The following is a 16,472-nucleotide window of genomic DNA, read 5'->3' as shown; positions in this document are numbered from 1 at the left end:
CTCAGCCACTGATACCTTGTTTGTTACACTTCTTTTCCCCCTTTTGGTCAGGATGGAATTGTTGATCCCATGGTACCAGGGCCAGACTCATTCCTGGGAGTCATCTCTCACACTGCCAGGAAGACTTTTTTTTTTTATTTTTAGCATGCGCAGGCACCGGTAACTGAACCCAGGGCCAGGTAGACTTTTACCCCTGGATGTCATCATGTCCCACTTAGCAGGGAGGGCACTGATTTCACTTGTAGAGTTGGTTTTAGAGTGAGAAAGGCCACATCTGAGCAGCAAAAGAGGTCCTCCAGAAGTAATTCTTAGGCACACTTATAGGTAGGTTAAGCTTTTCCACTACATACATAAGCTTCACAAAGGGCAAGCCTCAAGATCAAGGGCTTGGCCTATTGATTTGGGTGTTCCTAATGTTAGACACAGTATCCAGGGTTTCCCCAGTGGTAAAGTTTAATAGTTCCATATTTTTTCTCCCATCCCTTAAGGGATTTTGCCAATGATTTTTTTTAACTTCTTTTTATTGTATAGTATAACATATATACAAAGCAAAGAAATAAAAAAGCAATAGTTTTCAAACCACTCTTCAACAAGTAGTTATAGGACAGATCCCGAAGTTTGTCATGGGCTACTATATGATCCTCTCATATTTTTCCTTCTAGCTACTCCAGAATATAGGAGGCTAGAGGGCTTAAATACTTTTTTATCATCACAATTGACTTTTTTTCCTTCTTTTTTTGTGAACAATAACATACACAAAAAAGCTATAAATTTCAAAGCACAGCACTACATTTAGTTGTAGAACATATTTCAGACTTTGTCATGGGTTGCAATTTCACAATTTTAGGTTTTTACTTCTAGCTGCTCTAAAATACTGGAGATTAAAAGAGATATCAACTTTATCATTCAGTATTAAGATTCATTTGTTAAGTTCTATCTTCTATGTATAATTCCACCATCAACTTTCCATACCTCTCATTGGGATTGTTTGGGCTATGGAAATTCTAAATTTTGATATTGGAAGGGTCTGTCACTAATACGGGGTAGGGAGATGGAAATATCTGATGTTCTGGAGAGGCTGGGCTACGTTTCAGGACTTATCTGGACCAGGGACCCATCTGGAGGTTGTAGGTTTCTGAAAAGTTACTCTAGTGCCTGAAACCCTTGTGGAATCTTATAAATTGCCCTAGGTGTACTTTAGAATTGGCTGGAATGGTCCTGGTTAGGTGTTGGCGAGTGATGATACCTTCAGGTCTACCTGAAGCTTGCATAGGAGCCACCTCCAGAGGAGCCTCTCGACTCTATTTGAACTCCCTCTGCTGCTGATACTTTATTAATTACACTTCTTTTCCCCCTTTTGGTCAGGATGGAATTGTTGATCCCACAGTGCCAGGTCTGGATTCATCCCTGGGAGTCATCTCCCACGTCACCAGGGAGACTTTCACCCCTGGATGTCATGTCCCACGTAAGTGGGAAGGGCAATGATTTCACTTGCAGAGTTGGGCTTAGAGAGGCTGAGGCCACATCTGAACAACAACAGAGGTTCTCCAGAAGTAACTCTTAGGCATGCCTATAGGTAGTCTAAGCTTCTCTGCTACCAACACAGGCTTCACAAGTGTAAACCTCATGACGGAGGGCATTGCCAATATTTTTTGACTGCCTGCTTAATATACTCTGGGATGTATCCAGGTATTACATTAAGCTATACAGGATTAAAGGCCCTCATTTTTATTATGGGCTCCCTGTGTTTGGATTGTTTAAATGATCTATCCAGACAGGTTGAGTTAGATTATGTGCTACAGAAAATTTAGGTTCTGGACAAAATGAACCTTTCTTCCTTGGTTGCAAAGAGTAGGTGAAGTTCTAAAATACAGACAATGTCTTCCTTACCTTTGAATTCTACTTTTATCCTAACCTAATTGACTTCATTCTTATCTCTAAATACCAGGTTATACATATATAAAACAGCCTCTCAAAGTTCAGATATTACAATTACTGCTCTGGACCGAATGTGACTGCTATAAGAGCTTACAATCTAGGCCCCAGTTTTCTTATAAGTATTTTCTAAATGAGATCATACAATATTTGCTCTTACATTTTTGGCTTCTTTTGCTTCACCAAATTATCTCATTTACTTATTTTTTAGTTTCTATTTTTTTTTTAACTTTTTTTGTTGTGACATATAACATACATACAAATAAGCAACAAATTTCCAAGCTTTGAAATTTTAAAGTTTGGTATGGGTTGCAGTACCACGATTTTTCGTTTTTACTTCTAGCTGCTTCAAGACACTGGAGACCAAAACAAATATCAATATAATGATTCAGCAGTCATACTCGTTAGTTAAATCCTATCTTCTCTGATATTCTTCCTTTGCTTCTTTTTTTTTTGTGAAAAATAACACATATACAAAAAAGCAATAAATTTTAAAGTATATCACAACAATTAGTTGTAGAAGCGATTTCAGAGTTTGACATAGGTTACAGTTCCACAGTTTTAGGTTCAGTACTGATACCCATTTGTTAAACTCTACCTTCTCTGTATCACTCTATCATTACCTTTGAGCTTTCTCCCACTCTTTAGGTGTACTCGGGCTATGCCCATTCTAACTTTTTCATGTTGGAAGAGGCTGTCGATAATACATCTCATTTACTTTTAGCTTTTTGAAAGAATTCAGCATTATTTATAATAACAAAAAATGATATCCCAAGTATAAAGGTTTATTTTAGTTCTCAGTTATGTAAATGTAGACTAAGAAACAGTCATTATTCTGGGACTGAAAGTGATGGTTAGATCTCTGACATGCTAACTTGGTACCTAAAAAGGATATGGATACATTTACACAAGAGGTACAGAGTCTACTGGGCTAAAAAAAAAAAAAAAGAAAGAAAGAATTGATATCTAACCACTGATCCCTGAGATGTGAAATTAGAGACCTATAGTTATTGACTGGCTGGCCCTGGCCAAAGCACAGTGGCAGAGAAGAGCAGCATGGTCCTTGAAATAATTAACTTCAGTAAACTGGGAGTCCACGTTGATACCCCAAGGGATGATTTCAGTTTAGTAGGTGGCCAATGCTAACAGCAGCTCTGGCACCAGCTATATAACATTTCAGAATAAATCAGTATTAACTGTTGAGAATGCAGAATCAGTTTCCTACTACAACCCACGTGGCAGCAAGGAGCAAAGGATGTAATTGACTAATGGGACATCATTCTGTTCTTGCTTGGGTGTGGAAGTTGGACAGACCTCTGTGATTAGATTAAATCCTTGCAGGATTTGAGGGCAAATCAGGAAAAGAAGCCCAAAGAAGGAGATGACTATCTTGTTAATCTATTTTGTGGAGATGCCAGACAATTTCTATTTTATTTTTAAAAAATTAAGGAGATATATTTATCATTATATCCTAAGTCTGGAAACAGTCCATATCAGTTATATTAGAAACAACCTCATGCTATCCATAGGGGAACATACATACAAAGCAAAGAAATAAAAAAGCAATAGTTTTCAAAGTACTCTTGAACAAGTGGTTACAGGACAGATCCCAAAGTTTGTCATCGGCCACCATATGATCCTCTCACATTTTTCCTTCTATCTGTTCCAGAATATAGGAGGCTAGATGCTTAAATAATTTTTATCATCACAATTGACTTTTTTTCCTTCTTTCTTTTTGCGAAAAATAACATATATACAAAAAAGCTGTAAACTTCAAAGCACAGCACCACATTTAGTTGTAGGACATATTTCAGACTTTGACACGGGTTACAGTTTCACAATTTTGTGAACTACTTTGGCACAACCACGGATGGGAATATTATGTACCCATCACAAAGGATTATATAGAACAATATTAATTGAAGTTAGAGAATCTCCAAGACTTACAATTTTCAAAAATATGTATAATATATAGTATCCATATAAATAGTATATAGTTATCATCTTTATGAGCACATACTCACAGAGATCTAGAAGTAAGGTTATCAAAATTTGATAGTGGTTGGCTCTGGGTGATGAGATTTTAGATAAGCTTTGCTTTCTTTTCTTTATTTTTTATTATTATTTATTTATTAAACATAATTTACAAACACGAACATTCTTACCATATGATCATTCCATTCTTGATATATAATAACTCACAATATCATCACATAGCTGTATATTTATCATCATGATATTGCTTAGAATATTTGTATGAATTCAGAAAAAGAAATAAAAAGAAAAACAGAAAAAAATTCATACATACCATACCCCTTACCCCTCCCTTTCATTGATCACTAGCATTTCAACCTAATAAATTTATTTTAACATTTGCTCCCCCTATTATTTATTTATTTTAGTCATGTCTCTTGAAGATGATTGTATAATGATACAGCTTTCGCAATGTGACTGTGTGACTGGGAAAATCTTGTGTCTGATGCTCCTTTTATCTACCTTATCGACAGATGAGTAAATCATATGGATTAAAAATAAATAAATAATAGGGGAACAAATGTTAAAATAAATTTAGTAGATTGAAATGCTAGTGACCAATGAAAGGGAGGGGTAAGGGGTATGGTGTGTATGAATTTTTTTCTGTTTTCTTTTTATTTCTTTTTCTGAATTGATACAAATGTTCTAAGAAATGATTATGATGATGAATATATAATTATGTGATGATATTGTGAGTTACTGATTACATGTCAAGAATGGAATGCTCATATGGTAGGAATGTTGGTGTTTGCATGTTATGTTGAATAAAAAAAAATTTTTTAAATTAAAAAAAAAAAAAAGAAGAAGCTCGGCTACTGGAACACAGCTCTACATTTTCAGGCAGTTCCCTCCAGCCTCTCTATTACACCTTAACTAAAAAGATGATATGTATATAATGTGTAAGAATAAACTCCAGAATAACCTCTCTGACTCTGTTTGGAATCTCTCAGCCATTGACAATTTATTTTGTCTCATTTCGCTCTTCCCCTTTTGGTCAAGAAGATTTTCTCAATTCCTTGATGCTGAGTCCCAGCTAGGTCTAGGATCTCTGTCCCACGTTGCCAGGAAGATCCACACCCTTGGGACTCATGTCCCACGTAGAGGGGAGGGCAGTGAGTTTGCTTGTCAAGTTGGCTGAATGAGAGAGGCCACATGTGAGCAACAAAAGAGGTTCTCTGAGGGTGACTCTTAGGTCCAATTTTAAGTAGGCTTAGCCTATCCTTTGCCGGGTTAAGTTTCATACGTACAAACCCCAAGATCCAAGATTGGGGGCTCTGCCTATTGCTTTGGTTGTTCCCACTACTTGTGAGAATATGAAGAATTCTTCACTTGGGGAAGTTGGATTTCCCCCCTTTCTCACCATTCCCTCAAGGGGACTCTGCAAATATTTTTATTCACTGTTCAAATCACTCTGGGATTTATTGGGGCATCACTGTGGACAAACCTATAAAATCTCATGCTCTACTCAAGGTTCCATGTACTATGGTGTTCAATTACTTTGCTTTCTTTTTAATATCTTTTTTTTTTTCGGGGAGGAAGTGCATAGGCTGGGAATTGAACCAGGGTCTCCTGCATGGCAGGTGAGAATTCTAACACTGAACTATCCTCGCACCCCCTCTTTTTCATATCTTTTTGTGTGAAATTTTTTTTTATAAATGGTTTATAATGAACGTTTTATCTTTATGAATTTTTAGAAAATGGAAACTGATCAGAAAAGTTTTAAGGAATAATATTAATATTAGAACTTAATATGTGCCAGATGCTATGCTAAGTGCTTTACATGTATTATCCGATTTAATTCTCATGACAATGCTATGAATTTCCCTGTTTTGCAATATTGAACAAACTGAAGCTTGAAGAGTTTAATTAATCACAGGGTTAGTACTAGAGGTGGGGCCAGGATTAAAGCCCAAGTTGCCTGGTTATAGGGCTAGGATAGCTCCAGTTCAACCCACAGTGGAGCTGGATCTGTTTGGAGCCTTCAGAGAAATTCACCAGCATCTTAAGTACAATCCACTTTGAACCCCATCTGTCATATCTCCAGGACCATTTTCTCTTTCACCTTTCCAGTAATATATGTTAAATAATGGTAAAAATAACTAAAACCAAAGTTGCTACCATCTAAAGACAGAAAATTTTCTTTGGTAACTTCTTACATTGGTGGCCCCAATGAATCTTGCCTTTTGGTATTGACACCCAGGCATGTCCCCTTCCCTTGAATCCAGGCTGGTCCTGTGATTTGCACCAACCAACAGAATATGGTAGAAGTGATGCTGTGGCAGTTCTGGGTCTAAGTCTTAAGAATATCTGCCAGCTTCCACTTTTTTTGAGCCTTTTTTGGAGCCCTGAGCCACCAAGTAAGAAGTCTGGCTACTTTGCTGGAGAGATATCACTTACATGGAGAAGGAGAGGATCTGAGAATACAAGGAGAAAGAGGCCCATCCAACCCAGAATACAGCTGATTCGCAAGCTCAATGCAGCCACACAAATGGCCACTGGCAAGGTCAGCAGAGGAACAGTAGAGCTAATCCGAACCCAAATTGCAGAACTGTGTACAGAAAAGATGGTTGCTGTTTTAAGCCATACATTTTGGGGTATTTGTTATTAACCCCCCAAACAGACAATGAAAACACTTCAACTTTCCTTGAAGACTGGCACACTCAATTCTGCATAAAGCGTAACTCTCCATTCCTCACTCCCTGCTATCCCTCAAACTTATGGCAATAGTTTGTTTAACTGTTCATGTTAATTGCCAGGAGGCAAGCTTTTTTTTTTTAATGCAATTTTTTGAGATCTGTTCACCCATTATATAATCCATCCAAAAGTATACAATCAATAGCTCAGTCTATCTTCATATAGTACATATATCAACACAATCAATATTAGAACAATTTCATTACTCCAAAAATGAAAAGAAAAAAGAAAACCCCAAAATCTCATAGTCTTTATCTTCCCTATTATTGGCATTATTATTATTATTTGTCTTTTATTACTTATCTACCCATTCACTGGATAAACGGAGTATCAGTCACAAGGTTTTTACAATCACATGGTCACACATTAAAAGTTATATAGTTATAGAATCATTATGGATTACAGTTCAATTTCAGGCACTTCCTTCTAGCTATCCTAATATACTAGAAATCAAAAAGAAATACCTATATAATGAGTCAGTAGTCATAATCATGTGTTAAATTCTAATTTCTCAGTTACATCTCCTCTTTCTTTACAAACCCTGACTTTTTTGGGGGTGGGGTGGGGTATGTGTGTGCATGGTCTGGGAATCGAACCCTGGTCTCCCGCATGGAAGGTGAGTATTCTACCACGGAACCACCCGTGCACACTTCCCTCCTTCTCCTTTTATCATTCTCTCAGTTTTCTAGGATATCTGGTCAACGACCATTTTAACTTCTTCATGATGGAAAGGGGTATTGACCTTATGGCATAAAGTGGCACCTCTGGATTTCAGGGTTTATCTGGCATAGGAATAATCTGGAGGCCTCAAGTTTCTAAAAAAATAAATAAATAAACTTACTAAGAGAAACTTTTATAAAGCCTTAGAGTCCAGGGTATTCTTGAGGGTTTTTTAGACTACTATTGCTTAGGGCATGGCATTCTGGGGCAATTTGCAATAAACTCCAGAATGACTTCTCCACCCTAGGAAATCTCTTGGCCACTAAAACTTTATTTCGTTTCATTTCTTTTCCCCTTTTCAAAACGGCTTTCTTGATCCCACGATGCTAGGACCAGGCCCATCCCTGGGAATCACGGCCCACATTGACAGGGAGATTTACACCCCTGGGAGTAATATCTCACATAGGGGTCAATTTATTTGTAGAGTTGGCTTAGAGAGAGGGGCAGCAGCAAGTTTTTTAAATGAAAAGAGATAGTAGGTAAGATCCAGAGGCTCAGAATTTAGCGCTAGCTCGTTTACTAACTGTATGCCTTTTGAATATCATTCTATCTTAATTGTAAAATGGCGCTACTACTGCTCACCCTGATTACAAGGGAATACAAATGAGTATAACCAAGTTGAAAAGAAAAATGAAATGCGTTAACGAACTTTTAGCTCAGAGCATGTATTAGATGTCATTTGGCTGTAAGGTCTTGAGTAACTTAGACTCCTCTACCGTACAGATTCTGAGGTAAATAAATGAGACTCGCCAGAGAAAAAAAAGACTTGCTGCTTAATCAACACTAACTGCCCACCATCTAATCCCAAACACTCCAGCCTTTACCCTCGAATTCCACGCCCAATATCCAGAGAATATGATTTAGTAGGTCTGGACTGAGTCCAGAAATCTACATTTTGAAAAAGAAATTCCCTAGCGGATTTTAAACCAGGTCCCCCTCAAGCCACATCTCAGCCCCTACCACAATAGCCTCCGTTTGCTACCACGACTCCTCCCTTGTCAGGAGCTGCAAGCTCCAGATCTCGCGACAGTTTCTTCTTTTTTTCAGGATCTGCCTACAGTCTCACGAGAGTAATTCCTCCAATCACGAGGCTAAATGGTGGGACAAGATGGCGGCGCACTGGGAGCGTAACATCTGCGTTTCTAGGAGCTTCGCGTAGCGGGTAGCTTGACTTTTGAGTTTGTACAGGCCCTGTCCAAACAGGTGGTCTGGCAGGACCTTCTGCTTCGGAGGTAGGTCCTTAACATCTCTGACGCGTGTTGCGACTTTACTCACCCCCAGGTCACAATGGATTCCTCATTCTCAGGTTCTTGGGCCCGTGAGGTGCTAACTTGGGGGTGTACAGGGGACGACCTCATGGGGGAACATGTGTACGCTCGGAGGATGGGTGGGGGGAGGAGTTGGCGAAAAAAAAAATAGATACTGGAATTGAAGAGGGAAAGACCGCTGGGCCGAGGAGATAAGGTTTAGAGAAATCCGAAACTAAGGTGGAAGACAGTTGAGTGGGGAAGATGAAGGCTTAGAAGGAGTGAAAGAGATGGAGAACTGAGAGTGGCGATAGTAGCGGAAAAAGTCGGATTTATGGAAGGAGAGAAAACCAGTGTGGGAGTTGAGACGGGACGATTGGTGCAGAAGATAGTTGAGGTTCTGAAAGGAGAATTTAAGGGACATGATAGTTGAAGAGGGCCAAGAGTGAGGCAAGGAAAAAAAAAAGCAGGGATCTGAGAAAGAGTAAAGAAAAGTAGAAGCAAAGAATAGTAGACCATTATACTGTTTTTCTGGACTGACTCAGTCAACCCGGAAGAAGACACTCCAGCCCACGGGCTGTCTTTTTTGAGACTTAAGATGGGAACTGCCTACCCAGAATTAGGGTGCTATGTTTCCGTGGCAAGTACGATGAAAAGAGTTCTATCGTGCAAGTAAAATATATGAAACGTCAGATGGGTAAGTTCTTTATAAAAGACTGTAGCAGGGAAAGGAGATATGGAGTGCTTTTTGAACAGGATAACCAGAAAAGGCTTCACTGAAAGGGTGACATTTGATAGAAGACCTGAAGAAGGTGTGAGAGCATCACCTGTATATTTGTGGAGGAAGAGCATTCCATGCAGAAGAAACGTTAAAATGCAGAAGCACTGAGGCAGGAGTGTGCCAGATTGAGAAACAGCAATGGGAGGCTGGTGTAACTAGAGCAGAAAGAGCCAGGAAGAGAAAAAAGAGGAGATTAGGTCAGAGAGAAGAGGGAAATGCAATACTGATACCAGATGAGAGTTGATTCTGCAGTTTAACTGAAGGATTTGGTGTATTTAGCTTAGTATCTATTACCTGTATTAGGTCTTTGGTTAGCAAAGGAATTGCTTTAATGACTCTTTCTGCATCTGTTCTTCTGACCAGAAAGATTGAGTAATATAGAAAATGAACTGATTTTGTCTTAACTGTAGTTTAATTTGTTTCATGTATGTTCCCAGTGTTAGGTTTTGTGTGTCCTCATGACACCTATGTAGTCTTTAGAATCTTTCTTAATATGTTGTAGAACCTTAATATTCCATTTCTTTTGTAATTTGTGTTAGAGCACCTTTCTTTTTTGTTTTGTTGCTTACCAAAACTCACATAAAATGAAGGCATTTTCCTTTTCAGCATTTTCTTGGGATTTGAGACCTATTCCAATTTTATGCTCCCCTGTCACCTAATTGCCTGTAGAAGGTATGTCAGTGTTAGGAAATTAAAGCTGGTATATAGTGAGTGTCATTTTGGTGATAGTGTGAAGTAAAAAAGGTGGTAACTTCATGTGCTGGAAAACTTCCAAGTGACTGCTAAATCCCCCCAATTCTGAATTGTTTCATTCATTCACTCAACAAATACTTAGTGTATGTCAGTTGCTGAGAATACAGTGAAGAATAAGATAGACTTGGCTACAGCCTGGGGTGTGTGTGTGAGAGAGAGAGCGAGAGGAGGGCAGGAAGGAGAGTGAGACAAATGTAAACTAATCACACACATGATGTGAACTCTGAGGTAAGAGTCCAAGTTGCTTTAAAAGCATATGGAGGGGCAGGCCACGGTGGCTCAGCAGGCCGAGTTCTCGCCTAGCATGCTGGAGACCTGGGTTTGATTCCCGGTACCTGCCCATGCAAAACAAAAAAACAAAAAAACATATGGAGGGGGAGTGAGGGTAGTAGTTCACTGGTAGAATTCTTGCCTGCCATGCAAACCCGGGTTCCCCAAAATACAAACAAGCAAACAAAAAACCAAACAAACTAAAATTCAACAAGTGGTGTTGCAATAATGGGATACTCACATGGAAAAAGAATGAAATGTCACCCCGTCATACAGCATACAAAAAAAAGAAAAAAAAGCATATGGAATGGTTGCCTGATTGGATCTGTGGTGTCAGAGAAAGCCTGCCTGAGAAAATGATGTTTAGAGTGGGATTTGAAGCACTAGTGGGCCTTGAAGAGGTGAAAGGATATGGTTGAAGATTGAGGAGAATCAGGAAGTAAGAATAGCAGATAGTGGGATGGAGCATGATGCAGCAGAGAAAATCAAAGACTAGTATGTCTGGAGCATAGTGTGGGAAGAGGAAAGTGGCAACAAAAAGTAGGAGGGGTAGGCAAGGCTTGAATCATGCATTCCTTGTTAATGATTTTGGATTTCAGCTTACTGGTATTGGGAAGCCACTGAAGGAATTTAGCAAGGAAATATTGAGATTTGCATTGAGAGAGAGCAAGACAGAAAGATAGAGATAGAAAAGATTTGTCTGCTGGGCAGAAAGTGGATTCCAGAAGGGCAAGAATAGTTACAGAGAGACAGGTTAGAGGCTATTATAATTGAAGAATTGAAGAAAGAGATGACACTGATCTGAGCTACAGAGGTGGGATTGTGAATGGTGAAAAGTGGGTAGGGTGAAGAAATAATTGGAAAACGTAAAATGTTCAGGACACAGTATGTGTTTTTGGACTGGGGGAGGCAGAGTAGAAGATGCTAACGGTTTCTGGCTTGTGCACTTACAGAGATGGCGGTGTCCGTCAGTGGAATAGGGAAGATTAGAAGAGGACCAGATTGGAGTGGGTGGAAATGATTTTACTTTTGAGCCATTCAATATGAGAACTGTGGTATGCAGTTGGATATATGATCTGTTGCTGAGAGGAAAGATCTGGAATAAAGACAAATTGTTTTTTGAAATTGGTTGTTATATTTTCAGTGTAGAAAGCTGTCTAAAAAAATCTGAAACGAGTGTTGACAGACTTATGTAAAATAACATCTCAACAAAGACTGTGAAGGAGAGGTGCTTGTTGCGCTGAGAGTTTCTAATAGGGGTGTGAGGCTTAACTAGGAAGAGCAGAGAAAGCAAGACCCTCCTGAAGAATGCTTGAACTTTGATTGGAAAGATGTGTAGAGATTCACCAGATGCGAAGGGAGAGGAAATGACATTATAGACAAAAGAAGTAACCTATGGAAAGTCCCAGTGGCAAGAGTGGAGGGACAGAAAGAAATGTGGCCAAAAAAGGAAGGAAGAGCAAGGGAGTGTGTGGTTTAAGCTGGAAGTGAAAAGATAGATAGGGCTGGGCCAGGCAAGCCTTATATGTATGCTAGATTAATGATTTTTTTTTAATCCCAAGATTAAGGTTTTGAGCAGTGGACATAGGAGAAGGACACAATAGATTTGTTTTCAGAAATGTACTCTGCATAGTGCAAAAAGGAATGGAGAAAACAAGGATGGATGCAGGGAAACCAATTAAGAGGCTCTTCTCTGTTTGAACAGAACAGCCTAGGTAGCTTTTTCTAGGATGATGGTGGTGGAGATAGAGCAAAATAGGTGGATTTGAGAGGTGTTTAGCAGGTAAAACTCATAGCACTGGTGATTTCTTGGGTAGAGGGAAAGAGAGCTACCAGGTGACTCCTAGGTTTCTGGGTTGTATAGTTAATATAAATAAATGTTATTTTAGAAGAAGCTTGGAAGATACAGAAAGGTCTGAAGAAAATAAAAATTGCCACCCAGGGATATACACTGAATATTCTAAAATTTCATATACCTAGAGATATTTACTAAACCACAAGCAGTGACTTTTCTCCTAGTTTTTTTATTTTGCTGTACATATATTAACTTTCTCATCTTTGTAATTTGGAAGAAATAAAAAATATGTTTGGTTTGGTTTTAGATACTGAGAAATGATGAGACTGAAATTCATAAAAGAAACTGGAATAACAAATATTTTTTCAAATTCTAGTGACTTTATGGTGTACTACCAGATACTCAGTCCTTGCAAGTTCATTGTAAAAATTGACTTCTAACTAGAATGTACTTGGCTGTAGATGGTACTACATTTTGTTACTTTGACACTATTAAAGAAGAAATAGCTTTCAATTTTTCTTGCCATGATTTAAAACAAAATGATTTATCTTTTGTTTTTTTTCTCATTGATTGGCAAAGATGTATTGGCTGAAAACTATTGTCTTGGCATCCTTGGCTTTTTCCCTGTTCTGTGTAATGTGAGGGACAGTATAAGAAGGTAGCCCTCCACTGACCTGCAAGAGGGGTATGATTGACCAAAGAATGACTTGGGCAAGCCCAGCTTGGCAAGCAAGATAGAGCATTTATTGGGGCTTACATGGGGTCTTTTCCTTGTTGGCATGAGGAGAGGCAGTGAGTCCTTGCTATGATGGTCTGCACTGACCTGAGGACAGGGCTATATTTTAAATCTGGGAGGTGGGGTTTAGGCACTGGAGCAGTGTGGCAGGCTGTGTATGCATTCAAGTTAAGGATTACAAATTGACCTATCAAGCATCTACAACATTTTATGTTTTTCTCCTGGGCATAACTTCTGATGGTTTAAGGTAAACTTTTGTTTATCTTACTAGGCATAGCTCTGACAACACTGCTATTTTCCTTGAACTAAGATTTACTGTTCTACTAATAGGAGAACATCTTCTCTAAGGCCTGTGGGAATTGGAAGAGTTGGAGGATAATGCAAAAGTTCATGTATGTTATATCCCCATTAATTATTTTTGACTAAATATGTTGATTTCTTCTTCCTTTTGTTTTCTTAAGGATGGCTCTGAGTAAGTCTATGCATGCAAGAAACAGATACAAGGACAGACCTCCTGACTTTGCATATCTGGCATCCAAATATCCAGACTTTAAGCAGCATGTTCAGATAAATCTGAATGGAAGAGTGAGGTAGGTAAGAGAAAAAGAATACTTGATACATATCATTCTAGCGTTAATCTGAACAAACACAGTGTAGTGAGAATTGTGCTGGATTGATAGTAGCCCTGAATGCTGGTCCTAGGCATTTCATTAAATTTACTGTTTGACCTCAGGCAAATTACTACCCTCTCTGGTTCTCAGCTTTTTAATCTATAAAATGAGGAGATTTGACCAAGTGCTCTTATATTTCCTTCTGGCTTTAAAACAAATTCTCTTGATGTCTAAGTTGTTGCCTACCTGGCAGAGGTTCCACATTAACTGAAGAGATTTTAGGTTTGTGCTCTGCATAGTCTGAAACTTGGTGGTCAGTGAAGATCTAAAGTCATTTTGGTAAGTGTGTGCTTATTTTGATGAGAATTAAGTAAGATATCACCAGGATGTCAAAATTGTGTTTTCACAGATACCATTACTTAATATGCTAATAAATTTAAGTTTATAAAGCTGATTTTTAAAAATTAAGAAAATAGTAGTACATTTACTTCAGGAAATGGCAAAAATTGTGATAATGGCATGGGAATGAAATGTGTGTTATACCCGGGAGAATAAACCATTTCTAAACTCTGTGGGTGTTACAGAGGGGATTGGAAATTGCAGAACTCCCAAGGGATAGTTTTCGTGATTCAGCTGTGGGGAGGAGGACCAGGGTTTGAGGAGAGGAAGAAAGATATGGAATAGGATTTTGAGGCTTTAGACATTTTGCCAACTGTTTTTTCCTTCCTCCTAGCAGTCTCCTTAGGGCTTTTTCTGCTAGGGTAGTCTTTCTTAACTGGGCTTCAATGCTCTTGAAATCACATAAAACAGTTAAAAAATATATATATATATTTATGTATATGTATGTTATGTTTACATTATAATGTATAATATATAATGTAAATATAACATTCATTTTTCTGGGATTTAGTCTTGAGTTTTCATCAGATTCCCAAAGGGATCTGTGACCCACCAACTTCTCCCCCAATAAGAGTTAAGATCAAGTGTCCTAAAACTGTGGTTTTTAAGCTTTTTTTGATTATCTACTCTGCTCAGTAAAACAAGTTGAACACCCTCTAAATAGGAGTGCTTGTATTACTTAAGTACATTAGAAAACATACCGCAAAATAAAAATGGAAAAAAAGTATTTAAATAGGAGTTTTAATAGTTTCTTTGTATACCCTAAAGAATCATCTTTGATGATCCCCTTCAAGAGATTGAATTGGTATTTTTCTTTGTTTAAAACATCCATATCATTGTTCTTAAATCTTTGTTCCATAGTTATGCAAGTGGGTGATTATTTATCCTAATAGCTTTAAAGTGTATACAGTTTTGTTATTCTTTATTTCTTCTACTACACCTACCATTGTACTTAATGAGCTATTTAACATATCTATTGATTTACCAGTTTATGCTAGGTTCTAGGAAAGCCATAATAAACAAGAAAAAAATACTTGCTGCCATATTTGAAATTTATACACTAGTTGGAGAAATAGACAGTAAGCAAGCGGTTCACTATTCAGTGTCCCAGAATCTGTGTGTGCTCAGTGGGCTCATATAAAAGGGAGAATGATCTGACTTTGGGATTTAGAGAATGATCTGAAGTAGAAGTGATCTTGGTTGTGTTCTAAACATTGAATAGCAGTTAGCCCAGGAAAAAGAGGAATGCTCCAAGCAGATGGAGCAGCATATACAGAGAACACTGAATAGTAGGGGAACTGAAAAAGTTGAGCATGCCTCCATGTGGTGAACAAATGATAGGAGATGAGATTGAGGAGGATTAGGCTTGCTACTTGATAAGGTCCTTTCAGGAATTCAGAATTTATCATAAGGACATGGGGAGAAGGGCTCTTGTGCTAAAAGCTACCCACTCCATCCTTATCCCCTAAAGTTTTAAAGCAGTGGAATAACATGTTCGAAATTGTGTTTTAGACAGATCTATTGTAGGAGCTGTGTGGAGAATGGATTACAGGAGGTATAGAAGACTGGAGGTATAGAAGGTAGGTAGCACATGGTTTCAGTAATTCAGGTTGGATACGTTGATGGCTTAAGTAGATACGGATAGTAAGGATAGAGAACACTGGATGAATTTGAGAGAAATTTATGAGAGAATTAACAAGGCTTAGTGGAAGTTAAGGAGAACAGAAAACAAGTATGTCTCTTAGGGTTCCAAATTAGGCAAGAGGATAGATGGTAAGAAGGGTGAGCAGGTTTGGGGCAGAGAATGTTTTCATTTGGGGCATATTGAATTTGAGAAGTCATGGAATATCCAAGGGGAGGGTATTTAGTAGGCAGTTGAAAATACAAGTCTTAAGAGAGATACATGAAGCAGTGATGGTGGGATGGTGCTGGTGAAGGGCCTAGGTCTTTAAGCTAAATACTGAAGGTTGAAATCAAAAGGTGAAAGAATTCTTAGTATGGAGAGCAGATATTGTGAACTCCATGTAGGTGGGCTAAAGTGGACGTATGATAGCAGGTTGAAGAATTAAAGATGAGTTTGAAAGGAAAACCAACAACTGATCACAAAGAGCCTTCCATAGCATGTAAATTAGAATGGATTTAACAAACAACAGTGGGAAGCTAGTTATTTTTCTTATAGAAGAGAACACTGATTAAAGCAAAGAATAAAAAAAAAAAGAATGAACTTGATTCCTCAGACTGTCAGGAACCAGAGGAGGATTTTAAGTTGATTAGTGACTTGAACAGTTTGATGTTTTTTAAAAAATAAATCACTCTGGAGCAGACCAAACAAAATTTTCACAAGCATATCCAAATGAATTGAAGGTGCCTGGCAAGTAATGGACATTGAGTAAATATCTGATGAATGCCTCAGAATAATTCTTCTGTAAAATCTTTCTAATGCCAGAGTTTGATATGGGTTACTGTTCTAATCTACCAAAGCTGCCAGAATGCAACA

At 38.2% G+C, this 16,472-nt stretch overlaps 1 protein-coding gene and 1 long non-coding RNA gene across 3 annotated transcripts in view; one reads left to right on the top strand and one right to left on the bottom strand.

The window, feature by feature from the left end:
- Positions 1-4,920: 4,920 nt before the first annotated feature.
- LOC143688019 (uncharacterized) lies at positions 4,921-8,388 on the bottom strand. Its single transcript, XR_013177784.1, has 3 exons — positions 8,344-8,388; positions 6,367-6,517; positions 4,921-5,103 (listed from the first exon to the last, which is right to left on the bottom strand). It is a non-coding gene; the product is annotated as an uncharacterized LOC143688019 (long non-coding RNA).
- Positions 8,389-8,469: 81 nt separating this feature from the next.
- Positions 8,470-16,472, top strand: part of METTL16 (methyltransferase 16, RNA N6-adenosine) — a 178,668-nt gene continuing 170,665 nt past the window's right edge. For both annotated transcript variants that reach the window (XM_077165533.1, XM_077165532.1), the window contains exons 1-2: positions 8,470-8,615; positions 13,427-13,555. In XM_077165533.1, coding sequence (XP_077021648.1) covers positions 13,428-13,555 — 128 coding nt within the window. In that variant the 5' untranslated portion in view covers positions 8,470-8,615; position 13,427. The remainder of the gene's footprint in view (positions 8,616-13,426; positions 13,556-16,472) is intronic.

Source organism: Tamandua tetradactyla, chromosome 6 (assembly GCF_023851605.1).
Source record: "Tamandua tetradactyla isolate mTamTet1 chromosome 6, mTamTet1.pri, whole genome shotgun sequence".
Taxonomy (NCBI): domain Eukaryota; kingdom Metazoa; phylum Chordata; class Mammalia; order Pilosa; family Myrmecophagidae; genus Tamandua; species Tamandua tetradactyla.
Note: the sequence above shows the minus strand (reverse complement) of the source record. Positions and strands in the feature narration are given on the sequence as shown.